This window comes from Ammodytes marinus (assembly GCF_949987685.1).
Source record: "Ammodytes marinus genome assembly, chromosome: 11".
Classification (NCBI taxonomy): domain Eukaryota; kingdom Metazoa; phylum Chordata; class Actinopteri; order Uranoscopiformes; family Ammodytidae; genus Ammodytes; species Ammodytes marinus.
Window position 1 is genome coordinate 4,361,843 of NC_137215.1, and position 15,000 is coordinate 4,376,842.

The following is a 15,000-nucleotide window of genomic DNA, read 5'->3' on the forward strand; positions in this document are numbered from 1 at the left end:
GGTTTAATATTTTCTAGCTTAAAGGTGTACTGTGTAACTTCGGTTGTGTCAGAGAAGTGAACATTTTGTGAGCTATATTCTTAAAACTGAATAAAACACACTTTCTCCACAGGTAAATTGGATCCCTGAAAAACTGTTTGAAGTTATAGGCTAAAGCTTCCTGAAAAGTAACTATTTTGCTGTTGTCGTTTACAGCAGGAGGGCCCACAGTTTTCTCTACAAAAATATTCTAGTCTTACGTTCTGTTCCATGTTCCTCAAAATAAAATAAAAAATAATAATGATGAATTCCATGTAGAGTAAATATGCTTTGTAAACTAACTGCTGGCTCTGCACATGTAAACAAACCCCCTCCTCTGAAACTGCATAGTACACCTTTTTAATTAGAAATTTTAATTTACTTTTAGGACTATTACAGTAGCCTACTATTCTACACGTCATAAAATTCTAGCTTAACATTTCATTTTCATTTAACCTTTATTTATACTAGGGCTGCAACTAATGATTATTTTGATAATCGATTAATCTGTCGATTATTTTCTCGATTAATCGATTACTGTTTTGGTCCTTAAAATGTCAGAAAATGGTGAAAAATTTTGATAAATTTTCCAAAGCCCATGTTGACGTCCTCAAATGTATTTTTATGTCCAAAACACAAAGATATTTCAGTTTACTGTCATAATAGGATTAAAGAAACCAGAAAATATTCACATTTGAGAAGCTGAAATCAGAGAATTTGGACATTTTTTATTAAAAAATGAATTGAAACGATTAATCGATTATCAAAATAGTTGGCGATTATTTTAATAATCGATTAATCGTCGATTAATCGTTGCAGCTGTAATTTATACCATGATTTATACGCCAGAGATCAATTGAGCGGCGACAACCCCCTTTTTGCAATGACGTCGAGTCAAACAAACGCGAAATCAAAAACAAGTGCAATACTTTTGGGTTCAATAGGTTGCCAGGATACGCGCTGCTAGACGCGCCCAAATTAACCACAACTTTTCCTTTAGTTTAAGGTTGTTTATTCCTCTTCTCAACAGAACATTTTCGTCATTATTTTCTTACCAGATTGGAGGAGAAACAGGCCCGTGCGTTACCTGGCGATCGATATTCGTGCATGTTTTGTGGCCCAAATTGATAAACAAATTCAAAATATTCAATAAATAATTCAATCAACCATTTGGCTTCAACACATAGGCCTACACTATATGCAAATACATCATATAATACACAACAAGCTGATAAAGAGAAAAAAAAACTATTTAAACGTTTAGACAGCGATGTAGAATGGCTGGGAACAACTGTATAGAAGAGATATAACATTTCACTTACTCACTGACAACAAAAGTAGGCCTACAAACCCGATAAAAAAAATAAATAAAATAAGACCCGTTTTATTTTGTTAGGCACAAGAAAAACACACATACAAGGGGCAGCTGTCTCCGAGGTACAAACCCAATTTTTGACATGGTTTTTGACTGTATGCTTGTCCCTCTCTCAGGTTAGGGGGACCAGACCCTCTAGACTACATCAGTATGTATCGCAGTACGGGATGTCCCGCACAGGACATCCAGGAGCATTGGCACTACGTCAGCTTTGGACTGAGCGACCTGTATGGAGACAATAGGGTTCATGAGTAAGTACACTAATAACAACTTTAATTTAGGTACTTTTTTTTTGAAGATTATTTTTTGGGCATTTTCAAGCTTTATTAGACAGTACAGAGTTGAAATGGGGAGAGAGAGAGAGAGAGAGGGGGGATGACCTGCAGTAAAGGTCCACGGGTCGGATTTGAACCCGCGACCACTGCAACGAAGGCCGGAGCCATTATGGTAGGCGCTTTAACCACTACGCCACCGGAGCGCCCCGACTTTAGGTTAATCTTGGTGTATTTTTTTTGTTTCTCCTATCACTTAAATGCAATTTTGTAATGTCTAATCTTGATGGGTTTTTTTGTGTGTGTGTGTGTGTGTGTGTGTGTGTGTGTGTGTGTGTGTGTGTGTGTGTGTGTGTCCGTCTTGCCTGTCTGTCTGTCTGTCTGTCTATCTGTCTGTCTGTCTGTCTGTCTGTCTGTCTGTCTGTCTGTCTGTCTGTTAGATTCCAGGGGGCAGATGGACCCAGTGGGTTTGGGTTTGAGCTGACCTTCAGACTGAAGAGGGAGATAGGAGAGACGGCTCCTCCGACCTGGCCAGCCGAACTCATGCAAGCCTTGGCTCGCTATGTGTTCCAGTCAGGTAAGAACACTGCCTTCTGAAGTGTGTGTGTGTGTGTGTGTGTGTGTGTGTGTGTGTGTGTGTGTGTGTGTGTGTGTGTGTGTGTGTGTGTGTGTGTGTGTGTGTGTGTGTGTGTGTGTGTGTGTGTGTGTGTGTGTGTGTGTGTGTGTGTGTGTGTGTGTGTGTGTGTGTGTGTGTGTGTGTGTGTGTGTGTGTGTGTGTGTGTGTGTGTGAAAGCCAATTTGAGTTTTAGACATTTAAAGTGAGGAATATTTTGTCCGGTTCTCACTTTGGGACAGGCTTTTAAAGGAGCTGTTTGAGGGTTAACACTAGGTTTTAAGGTTCAGGTATGAATTAGGTTTATGTTAGGGTTAGTGTAAGGGTTGGGGTTAGGCATTTAGTTGTAAAAGGTTAGAGCTAGGTAATGCTTTATATCAATGAGATTAATTTATCGATGGTTTTATCAACCCAGTTAAAATTGTTGGTTGCAGCCAGCCCTACATTTTTATCCTTCACCTGAAAATCTAGTATTTCTGTTGATCATTTAGTCACATTTTAATAGTGTAGTAAATTATTCATTTGCAAAGGTTTTGATTAATCAACTCCCCACACACACACACACACACACACACACACACACACACACACACACACACCCACACACACACACACACACACACACAGTTGCCATGCCACCTGCTTGTCTTTGGCCTTGAGAAATGTGAAGAATGTGTCTGTGTAAAGGTAGCTTCAGGCTTATAACTGCCATGATAACTTTAAACAGTGTTAGGTTTACAACATGTCATTCGTATTTGACAGGACGTCTATTTCCTCCTTTTCTTTTCATTTTCCACCCGTGAAAACCGTCCTATTAAAATGGTAAAGACAGCTGCTGTTTGTGTGCGTGCTTGTGCGTGTGTGCGCGTGTGTACTTGAGTTTTAGACCTTAGAAGTGAGGACATTTTGTCTGGTTCTCACTTTGGAACAGGCCTTTAAAGGGCTGTTTGAGGGTTAACACTAGGTTTTAAGGTTCAGGTATGAATTAGGTTTATGTTAGGGTTAGTGTAAGGGTTGGGGTTAGGCATGTAGTTTTGATGGTTAGGGTTAGAGTAAGGGGCTAGGGAATGCATTATGTTAATTAATGTCCTGTGTGTGTGTGAATGCGTGTGAGTGAATGCGTGTATTGTGCTACTAAATTCTTCACATCTGTCAGTCGTGTATATGTAATGTGCGTAGGGAACTGTGTGTGAGATGGGAGGGGATATTTAAAGGCCCTGCGGATAGAGAAGAAGGCTATTCTCTCTCTCCACACACACACACACACACACACACACACACACACACACACACACACACACACACACATCCCTTCTCTTCTATCCAGCTGGGGTCAATTTGCGCGTGGGTGGGCTGAGCTCCTGAGCTAAGTGAATGCTGCTGACGCTTGGCCGTCTTTCCCCCTCACTCTCCTCCTGCTCTGAATCTAGACCGGGTGAACGTTACCACCCAAGCAGACGTATTCCTTGGATCGAAATTTAGTTCTTTTAAATGTATTTCAAAATGTTGGTTTTGTCACATTTGGTACTCGGTCTCTCTGTTTCTCTGTCTCTCCGTCTCACCTAAGCCAGACATGCACATACTACACAACTTTCAATGTTTTAGGATTGCTACACAGTTTTCACAATTTTCTGCCTTGTAATTTGGCATATTGCGTAGATGTGTTTCGCATACTACAGCTCTGGGAAAAAATGAAGAGACCACTCCAAATGTTCAGTGTCTCTTGTTTTAGTATTTATAGGCATATGTTTGAGTAGAATGAACATTTTGGTTTTATAATATAAACTACTGACAACATTTCTACCAAATTCACAATAAAATTATTGTCATTTAGAGCATTTTCAATAAGTAATGGAGAAATAAAGATTTAAGAAAAATCCAGACTGGTCTCTTACATTTTTCCGGGGCTGTTTATTGACTGATAGTGGAAAGGGGGTGTCCACACATTACATATCTTTCACTAGGAAGCATTCCCAATAAGCAGGGCTCGGTATCGAAGTTTTCATATTTTTTGGAACCGACCTAAATGCCTCTATACCATTTGAGTGTCGAAAAGACGTCTTGTCGTTCAATACCAGATTTGATTACCTAATGGGTTAATCTGTCGTCAAAGTCAGTGAGCCATTGAGCACGTAGCATGCTCCATGTGCCAAGATCTAAAAGAGCTGGTGCCAGGAAAAATACATTAGGTGACTGAAATGGAACTGAAGACATCGGCGATGTATCATTATAGCTTGTTGATTTGTGTCCCCTCTTTTTCCTATTACAGTAACTTAAAGGAATACTTCACCCATACGGAACCGACGTTCTATCATTATAAAATCGCTATTATAATATAATGAATGAGGTTTTTCTTCCCCCAGTCTTCCCTTGGGCCAGCTGTCCTGTTAATCCTAACCCACATAGGTTTAGACAGTGAGACCATAAACACTATTTCTGCCTTTTCTCAGGCTAGGATGAAGCGATTAAAAAAAAAAAAAAATGCTTGCACATTTATACTATATAGGATCTCAGAGTTCAATACACCTTCATATTTCCACCGGTGAAGTGGGTCTTTAACTTGAGCCGTGCTGTACTGCCAAATGTGACACACACACACACACACACACACACACACACACACACACACACACACACACACACACACACAAAACACTGGGAGTGTCCCACTAGACCAAAACTCATGTGTTCCTCTCCCTTTGTTCTCTCTGTTCTTCAGAAAACACATTTTGTAGTGGCGACCATGTGTCGTGGCACAGTCCCCTAGACAACAGCGAGTCTCGTATCCAGCACATGTTGCTCACAGAAGACCCTCAGATGCAGCCCATTCATACTCCGTTTGGCACAGTCAGCTTTCTACAGGTGAGTTCAAATATATGTGATATTGACATAGTATGTAGGTAATTTCCAAAATCCAGTATTGCTGGTGCTTTTTACTTTCTAAATCGAAGGAGACAGCAGGCCAGTGTAATGTTATCAAGTTACATTCGCTGGGTATTTTTATAGCGATGACTAAATGCTCTATGACATTAAGAAAAAAATGATATTACAAAACAGCAGCAGCGCCACAGGACACTAACTTGTGACTATATTTGCAGCAAACAATGTTGAATTGTATGCAACAATAACATTTCTCACCTACACAAACTCGCATACACAACCACAACATACTCAAATTGATGTCAAAATGAGTATAAGTAGGACGTTAGTAGGGCTTTTAGTATGAGTAGGACGTTAGTATGGCATAAGTATGAGTTGGACTTTAGTAGGGCTTTTCAAACACAGCCCAAATATGTATCATTCTCTGCCCGTGTGTGTCGCCTATAGATTGTGGGTGTGTGTACGGAGGAGCTGCAAGCCGCACAGCAGTGGAACGGACAAGGAATCCTGGAGCTGATGAGAGGAGTCAGAGTGTGAGTAACGCTGTGGGAAGAAGCCATGTTTTAACGTTTACAATTATTATGATTTTATTCTTTGGGTTTTAGTATGTGATTGAATAGTCACGTAGTATCTAGAGCCTAATTCACACCTGCAGCGTATTCCAGGAATGTTTTGGCTTTGTGCCGGGAATAAAGTTGTGAACTTGTTGATGATTTTTTTAACATAACCTTATACGACATAATGCAGACAGACCAGATCTGATTTGGTTGTATGGAATTAACTACATCAAATAAAGATGACATAGATTTTATAGATGACTTAGATGTTCACATTATTACTTTCTTTTTTTTAAGATATTTTTTGGGCATTTTTATGCTTTATTGATAGTGTAGAGACAGAGGTGAAATGGGGCAGAGAGGGGAGTGACACGCAGAGAACGACCGCGGGCGGGAATCGAACCTGGGTCTGCTGCTGGGCCCGGCCCGGGGGGGGGTGGGGGTGGGGGGGGAACGCCCTACCAACTGAGCTAAGGGCACCCCCACAATATTTACTTTTACTTTCAAATGCTCATTCGGAAAACACTTTCACATCAATGCCACTCCACTGTAAACTATATATGGAGTCTTGTTTGATAAATACTTTGTGGGTTAGGGTAAGCAAGTGGTGAGCAAAGTTACTGGTTAATGTATTAAGTGTGTTTAACCTGAGTTTGCTGCTCCTGTGCACAGGGCTGGTGGACCGTGGCTGATCACTGACATGAGGAGAGGGGAGACCATCTTTGACATCGATCCACACCTACAAGTAAGTCTTTACACACTCTGCTAAGTCACTATGTTGCATGTTTTAGTGTGAGACATCTTGAGTTCCACAGCTGCTACCTGCTTGTGAGGGCGGCAGTGGCGTAGTGGGTAGGGAGATCACCTCTGGAGTGCAGGGTCGGAGGTTCGATTCCCCACCTACCCGCAACATGTCCAAGTGTCCCTGGGCAAAGAGACACTGAAACCCAAATTGCTCCCGATGGTTCAGAGAGCGCCTTGCATGGCAGCTTCTACCATCGGTGTATGAGTGTGTGTGTGAATGGGTGAATGTGGTAAGAAATGTAAAGCGCTTTGGGGCTGAGAAAATCGTCTAGAAAGCGCTAGATAAGTCAAGTCCATTTACCATTTTATTTGTGTATTATACATTTTTGGTATCTGTCTTTTGGGATCAGGTAAATGTGGAGCCAGTGATTCTAGAAAATGCTTATTTTCAAAAATCTGTGAATATCTCCTCATGATCCGCTACATGTCTGTACTTTGTCTGTGCTGGGGGAGGGGGGGGGGGAAGCTGGTGTTATTACATAGCCTAGGCTCTGTAAACAAAGTGTATGTAAACAAAAGGGTCCAAAGTATCTGGCAACATGCCTGTTTACAGAGCATAGGGTCCATATCAACACCAGATTTTTTTTCAGCACACACACACACACACACACACACACACACACACACACACACACACACACACACACACACACACACACACACACACACACACACACAGTACGTACTCAGTGGATATTGAGGAGATATTCACTGATTTTGACAACAAGCGTTCTCCAGAATCCCTAACTCCCCCTTTCACTGTGTAATGATTGTCAGGAACTTTTCAGCTCCGTTGCTCTTTTACTACCCATTTAAATGCAAATAAGTCTTGTCATTCCTAAAAACAAGTTAACCCAATCCTAGCTAGCATTAATGGCAAGGCAAAGCAAGGCGAGGCAAGTTTATTTCTATAGCACAATTCAGACACAAGGCCATTCAAAGGGCTTTACAGGGGCCAAGATTAAAATACGTCCAGATTAAGAATAAACATTAGAAAAGCGAATGTAAAATATGATAAAACCATTTAAAAGCGAATGAATAAAAATAAAACATTAATGATGATGATGATGATGATGCTGTGGTCCCTGTGTGTCTCACAGCAGGAGCGCGTGGACCAGGGCATAGAGACCGAGGGATCCAACCTGAGCGGCGTCAGCGCCAAGTGTGTGTGGGACGACCTGAGCCGGCCGCCCGACGACGAGGAGGACAGCCGCTCCATCTGCATCGGATCACAGCAACGCAGGCTCTCTGACAAAGGTAGGACAGGAACGCTTAAAGATATAGTACGTAATTTATGTCGCCCCCCCCCCCCCCGCCCCCCCATGAGGAATTCTGAGTAATTAAAACAACAATGTCTGTCGGTGCATCTACATTTCTTGGGCTCTTCAGACAAAGGGTATCAATCAATCAATCAATCAAAAGTCAAATGTATTTCTATAACACATCTAAAAACAGCATCAGTTGACCAAAGTGCTGTTACAAGATACAATACAAAACAACAAGATACGTGAGAGAGAAAAAATTCAATCAATAACCTTTTTCTTTTTTCACTCGAAAGGCACTGATGTTTCCATCTCAAGGATAACATATAATGATAATAATGGATTGGATTTATATAGCGCTTGTCAAGGCACTCAAAGCGCTTAAAGGGGTAGTTCAGGATTTTAGACATAGGGCCTTATTCCCAAATTAGCCTTGGTGTTCTTTATCAGTGGAGACAGTTTTCAACACATTTAATTCAGTCCTTCTAGTTGCAGAGCGCGCTCGTGCTAAGCTAGCGCACGGCATCGGGGGGATACCTAGCTGCTACTAAAACAGTCTTACCCACTCCACAGTACACCCGAGGCCAATCAATTATAACGCCAGACTATCGATGTAAATGTCTGTGTTGATAGAATCATTTTAGAAATAAAACCAACCTCGCATCGCATGAATGATCGCATTTTGAGGGACTACTTTCTTAGCAGCAGCGGACTTTTACTTTGCTGTGTAACCGAATCACTACAGCAGAAAGTAAACAGAGCAGCGTGGGACAGAAACTGAAACTGCACTGCCACCAGTCTACCGTCATTCTGTCCCGGTTCTCTGCTGCAGCTCCAGCGGGGGCTGTCTCTACAGACGCTCTCTTTCTGCCCTTTGAGCATCCCTCTCAATTCTTCATCAGTGTATTCCGGCTCGTACAGGTATGGTTCGTTGGATACAACAAATTCCTCACAATCGTCTTCAAAAGCAGACGCATTGCTAAGTCCTCCAAACGTGGCCATATCTTGTTTATTGCATAGGCTAATACAACTCCTTTGTGCACTGTACTCTGCGTCTGTAAGACAGCAGCAGGTAAACAAACTATTATAGAGCCTGTAACCTAGGTATTAGTCCGCCGCTGCCGCAGCCTACAAGGAATAAAGTCCCTCAAAATCCAATATGCGAGGTTGGTTTTATTTCTAAAATTATTCTATCAACACAGACATTTACATCGATAGTCTGGCGTTATAATTGATTGGCCTCGGGTGTACTGTGGAGTGGGTAAGACTGTTTTAGTAGCAGGCTAGGTATCCCCCCCGATGCCGTGCGCTAGCTTAGCACGAGCGCACTCTGCAACTAGAAGGACTGAATTAAATGTGTTGAAAACTGTCTCCACTGATAAAGAACACCAAGGCTAATTTGGGAATAAGGCCCTATGTCTAAAATCCTGAACTACCCCTTTAATATATAATGAACAGAGAAAATGTAAAGTCCCTATGAAATGAAATGGAATGAGTTGATCCTCTCATTTAGACTTAGCCCAACAAGGAACACTTAAAGCTATAGTGCGTAAGTTCTGTTCTGGGATATTTTAACGCTGATGTTTGTGTGTGTACTGACAGACACGGAGCAGATCAGAGAGACGCTGAGGAAAGGGCTGGAGTTCAACACCAAAGCAGCACTGCCGCCTATCAGCAGCCAGAGACCAGGGCACGAGAGACCACAGTGAGTGATATACACACACGCAAAGACACACACACACAAAGACACACACAGAAACTCACTCACTCACTCACTCACTCACTCACTCACTCACTCACTCACTCACTCACTCACTCACTCACTCACTCACTCACTCACTCACACACACACACACACACACACACTGTCTCACTCACTCACACACACACGGACACACAGAGACACTGATATGGGTTCACCGGTTACTCCCTCCGTTGTTTGCAGTGACTCACAGTCCAACTGACATCTGAACTGTTATCTCCATTGCTTCTTAGCTACCAGCATAGACAATGGTAGATAGATAGATAGATAGATAGATAGATAGATAGATAGATAGATAGATAGATAGATAGATAGATAGATAGATAGATAGATAGATAGATATGTTGTAATTTTTCTGAAGAAGAATACAAATTGTGCTTCCAAAGAATCAGGTAACGGCTCTATGAGGAGTTGCGAAATCTGTACCTGTAAATTCCTATTTAAAAACACAACTGCCAAGGAGATTGTATTCCTATGAAATGACATTAAGAAAAAAAAAATGTTGTTGTCGCTTTCATTAGACAGTTTTGGTGCGGGCCCTAAAATAAAGCATTTCTGGGTGCTCCGGTGTGGATAGAGCACGTATCATATTGGCTACGGCCTTCGTTGCAGTGGTCGCGGGGTTCAAATCCGACCCGTGGACCTTTACTGCAGGACATCCCCCCTCTCTCTCTGTCTGTCTCCCCATTTCAACTCTGTATTATCAAATAAAGCTTGAAAATGCCCCAGAAAAAAATCTAAAATAAAGCATTTCTGATTCTCACTCTGTCTCATTTTCCCTTGTCTCCCCTGTCTGTGTGTCAGGAGTCGTAAGGACAGCCTGGAGAGTGAGAGCTCTGCGGCCATTGTTCCTCATGAGTTGGTGCGAACGCGACAGTTGGAAAGTGTTCATCTGAAGTTCAACCAGGAGTCAGGCACACTGCTGCCCCTCTGTCTGCGGTGCGCCACTCTTTACTACATACTATTCTATTCAAAAAAGCTTTATTGGCATGACTATTGTGGAAACAGTATTGTCAACGCATTACTAGATATTACAAATAATAACACATTAACAATCAGAACTTTAGATTTTTAAATTACTCTCCCAATCCTGTGCACAATATAATAATATGATGTCTTTTACTGTGACATCACAGTAATATTTACAAAGTACGTTTTTTTTTAACCCTATATTTCTCTTTCTGTGATGACACAAGAAAGAGAAATATAGGGTTAAAAAAAACACTCTTTCTGCCTTTTCTCAGGCTAGGATGAACCGATTTTAATTTTTTTTGCACATTTATACTACATAGGATCTCAGAGTTCAATACACCTTCATATTCAAACCGGTGAAGTAGGCCTTTAACACGTTTGGATTGTCCTTTAGACAGACATATTTAAAAAGGAAATTTCTAAACATTTGTGTTGTATAAGTGTGGTAGAATGTATTTTTAAAAAAATCCCACGAAAATGAGATGACACCAGTTTTCAGGAAGCTTTTGCAAGTCAACTTGAAACTCTGATTCTCATCCTACTACTTTCACTTTGATGTCGCTTTAAAGGGTTAGTTCAGGATTTTGGACCTAGGGCCTGATTCCCAAGTTAGCCTGAGTGTTATTTATCATTGGAGACAGTTTTCAACACATTTCATTCAGTCCTTCGAGTTGCAGAGTTGGCTCGTGCTAGGCTAGCGCACGGGATTGGGGTCAAACCTAGCCTGCTACTAAAACAGTCTTACCCACTCCACAGTACACCCGAGGCTAATCAATTATAACGCTAGACTACAGATGTAAATGTCTGTGTTGATAGAATAATTTTAGAAATAAAACCAACCTTGCATATTGCATTTTGAGAGACTCGGTGTGTCTCAGCAGCAGTGTTTATATGCGGCAGCGGCGGACTGATACCTAGGTTACCGGATCTAGGTATTTCACCTGCCGCTGTCATTGCTACAGACGCAGAGTAGCCTACAGTGCACGAAGGAATTTTATTAGCCTATTCAATAAACAAGATATGGCCACGTTTGGAGGACTTAGCGATGCGTCTGCTTTTGAAGATGATTATGAGGAATTTGTTGTATCCGCCAAACCGTACCTGTACGAGCCGGAATACACTGATGAAGAACTGGGAGAGATGGATGCTCAAAGGGCAGAAAGAGAAAGAGCGTCTTTAGAGACGGACAGCCCCCGCTGGAGCTGCAGTAGAGGACCGGGACAGAACAACGGGAGTTTGCAATTAGCCCAGCCAGGTACCTGTAGCTATACCATTAGCTAACGTTGTCACTCTCCAAAATGCATGTCATCATCAATCTATCAGTAGGCTAACATTATGAAAGGGGCAAGCTATTAGCTAGAGTAGCCTACCAAAAGTTATTACCTGTTCATCAGTGCCTGTTGGTGCATCTGAAAAGACGGATATGGCACCGCATTCGTTTTCAGGGATTTCTTATTGTTATTTTCTCGAAGTCGTCCGGTCTGAAATTATCGCTACAAATACACCGTTCGCGAACAGTTTCCGCCGGTGTACTGATGTCCAAGCCAGCAGCAACAAGCCACAGTTGCGTCCTTTCTGGATCTTGCACTGGACATTTGTGGAAACTTTGTGGTGTCCATCTGTAGGGTTTATTTGTACAATTCCTGGATGCACACTGACGCACCATGTTGCCTAGTCGTTCGTTTCAGTTTCTGTCCCATGCTGCTCTGTTTACTTTCTGCTGTAGTGATTCGGTTACATAGCAAAGTAAAATTCCGCTTCTGCTGAGAAAGTAGTCCCTCAAAATGCGACAATTCATGCAATGCGAGGTTGTTTTTATTTCTAACATTATTCTATCAACACAGACATTTACATCGATAGTCTAGCGTTATAATTGATTAGCCTCGGGTGTACTGTGGAGTGGGTAAGACTGTTTTAGTAGCAGCTCTGCTTGACCCCAATCCCGTGCGCTAGCCTAGCACGAGCCAACTCTGCAACTCGAAGGACTGAATGAAATGTGTTGAAAACTGTCTCCAATGATAAATAACACTCAGGCTTACTTGGGAATCAGGCCCTAGGTCCAAAATCCTGAACTAACCCTTTAAGGGTCAAATGTTGATGCTTTACGCAATAAAACAGCAGGAGCATTTATTTGGTTTACTGGGCTACCAACTATAATATTAACTTTAACGATTAAACACTTGCTTGTTATTGTTACCTCAAAATATTTGATATCTTCTGCTGTGTTATGTCATGCACCTGGAATGACTTTTGTAGTCTATACTGTACTGTTTTGTATTTAAATGTTTTTAATTAATACATTTTTTATTATTTTATTTACTACAGGGGTCGGTTGCTCCATGGGAGACACTTCACTTACAAGAGCATCAACGGAGACACGGCCATCACGTTTGTGTCGACGGGAGTTGAAGGAGCTTTTGCTACTGAGGAGCATCCGTACGCCGCCCACGGACCCTGGCTTCAGGTATGATGCACACACACACGCACACACACACACACACGCACACACACACACGTCCTTGTCTCAGTGGTTGCAGGTTCAAATCCGACCCGGGGACCTTTACTGCACCTTTACCCCTCTCTATCACCATTTCCACTCTGTACTCTCAACTGTCACTAAAAGGTTACAATACCTAAAAAAAAAAATATGTTAAGAAAACTTGCCTAGTGTACAACCTTTTATTTATTAAATGTTCTATGCAACTTAATATTTTAGTTTTAAATTGAAAAACACATTCAAAACATCAATAACCTCTGTATAGCAAGTCGACTCATAATACCATTTATTCTTTATTTCACAAGTCTCAATATTGTCCACTATAATCGCACAATTTAAAACAAACTTCAACCAAATCATACAGCACTATTGCCAACATGCCTAACAACTTATCTGGGAGAAACCCTGATACGTAATGCATTAATCTCACTTTCTTTCTTTCTTCCCTTGTAGATATTGTTGACTGAGGAGTTTGTGGAGCAGATGCTTGGTGATATACAGGAACTCAACACTCGTGAGGAGGTCAGTGAAAAAAAAAAAAAAAAACCCTTTGTATTTTAACTTTTGGTTTTAATTTCGATTTGTTTAACTGCCTTATTTATCCCTTTCCACATCCTTTATCTTTGCTCAGACAGAACTATATGTATCATTTCATTTTCATTTAACCTTTATTTACACTCGAGAGATCAATTGAGGGGTTAAAAATGATCACTGTAATGGCTTTTCCTGTAGCATTACCGAGGGGTAAGGGTTAGACGGAAGTCTGACGCGTGTGTGAATCAATGCAATGCCCAGAAGATGCCGTATTGTCAGATATGTCAATCCTTTTATTGACTACAAAAAAACAAACTGTTCCAAGGGTTATTGCTCTTTCAGATGAACACAAAATAGGCTTTTTCTAGTGTACAAACATTTGCACGAGCACGGTCAAAAACTGTGGTTGCGTTCCGAAACTCTTTCTTTTTTCTATTCTACATACTACATCCGACGATAAAAAGAATCTAGTTAGGATGCAGTAGGCATACTATTGGGACATACTTTACTCTCTTATTTCATCATAACATTGCGCCTTGATCTTGCCTCTTGCTTTTACATCCGTCGCATCCCTGTTTGTTTTCATATGGAGGCTTCGTCGATGTGACGTCACTTCACGTGCGCACTGGATTGTGGGTCAGAATCGCCCAAATAGGATGCACTTTTCAACACTAACAATCTTGGCCGCATGAAGTAGGACATCCGGGTACTTCTAACCATCCTAAATCTGGCCATAAAAATCGGGACATCCTAAATCTTTTTTCTACATACTATATAGTAGAACGTATGCGATTCGGAACGCAACCTGTGTGGCCTTCCCCATTACACACCTGAATCTAATCCCAGGTTGCCAGGTATTCATGCTATCCACCCTATGCAGACACCAAGGCCACAGCTCTCAATCATTAATTAAAATAAACAAAACAAAAACAGCAATTTGGCTCCAACAATCACTTTTGGTTTTGATTTTGATTTATTTAACTGCCTATATATTTATACATATTTATATATATTTATCCCTTTTTATATTTTTTCTCTCTTTGTCTAGACGAAGCTACCAAAGGAGTACAGCTGGCCGGAGAAGAAACTGAAGATCTCAGTACTACCAGACTCTGTGTTTGACAATCCACTGCAATGAATGAGACGGAAAAAACTTCTAGAAAATCACTAGGAAAAAAATGGCGTTTTAAAAAGCGCCTTCGGACACACACACACTTTTCAGAGTGGACAATCACGAATAGGAGCCATCCAAGGACATGTGTAGGACCTGAGATTTTGGGCCACAAAGATATATTGTTCCCGCAATGGAGACTTGTTTTCACTGAAGATGATATGAGCTGGATGGAGGATTCGAACACTTTTTCGACTGTTACGGCATTCTCTCCCCAGGGCCATCGTTTTTTTACAGCATTTCTACAGTGTGTGTATTCCTTTAAGGCATGGGTCGGTAACTG

At 41.4% G+C, this 15,000-nt stretch overlaps 2 protein-coding genes across 2 annotated transcripts in view; both read left to right on the forward strand.

Annotated features, from left to right (window-relative positions):
- The window catches only part of antxr1d (ANTXR cell adhesion molecule 1d), a 152,898-nt gene that overhangs the window by 115,479 nt on the left and 22,419 nt on the right, over positions 1-15,000 (forward strand). The window lies entirely within an intron of this gene.
- The window catches only part of sufu (suppressor of fused homolog), a 17,807-nt gene that overhangs the window by 522 nt on the left and 2,285 nt on the right, over positions 1-15,000 (forward strand). Inside the window, exons 2-12 of the mRNA XM_080037381.1 lie at positions 1,510-1,644; positions 2,106-2,242; positions 4,998-5,140; positions 5,606-5,691; positions 6,388-6,460; positions 7,620-7,776; positions 9,384-9,486; positions 10,348-10,482; positions 12,841-12,979; positions 13,466-13,534; positions 14,595-15,000. The exon at positions 14,595-15,000 is cut by the window's right edge and continues 2,285 nt beyond it. Of these exons, the coding sequence (XP_079893507.1) occupies positions 1,510-1,644; positions 2,106-2,242; positions 4,998-5,140; positions 5,606-5,691; positions 6,388-6,460; positions 7,620-7,776; positions 9,384-9,486; positions 10,348-10,482; positions 12,841-12,979; positions 13,466-13,534; positions 14,595-14,684 (1,267 nt within the window). The 3' untranslated portion in view covers positions 14,685-15,000. The remainder of the gene's footprint in view (positions 1-1,509; positions 1,645-2,105; positions 2,243-4,997; positions 5,141-5,605; positions 5,692-6,387; positions 6,461-7,619; positions 7,777-9,383; positions 9,487-10,347; positions 10,483-12,840; positions 12,980-13,465; positions 13,535-14,594) is intronic.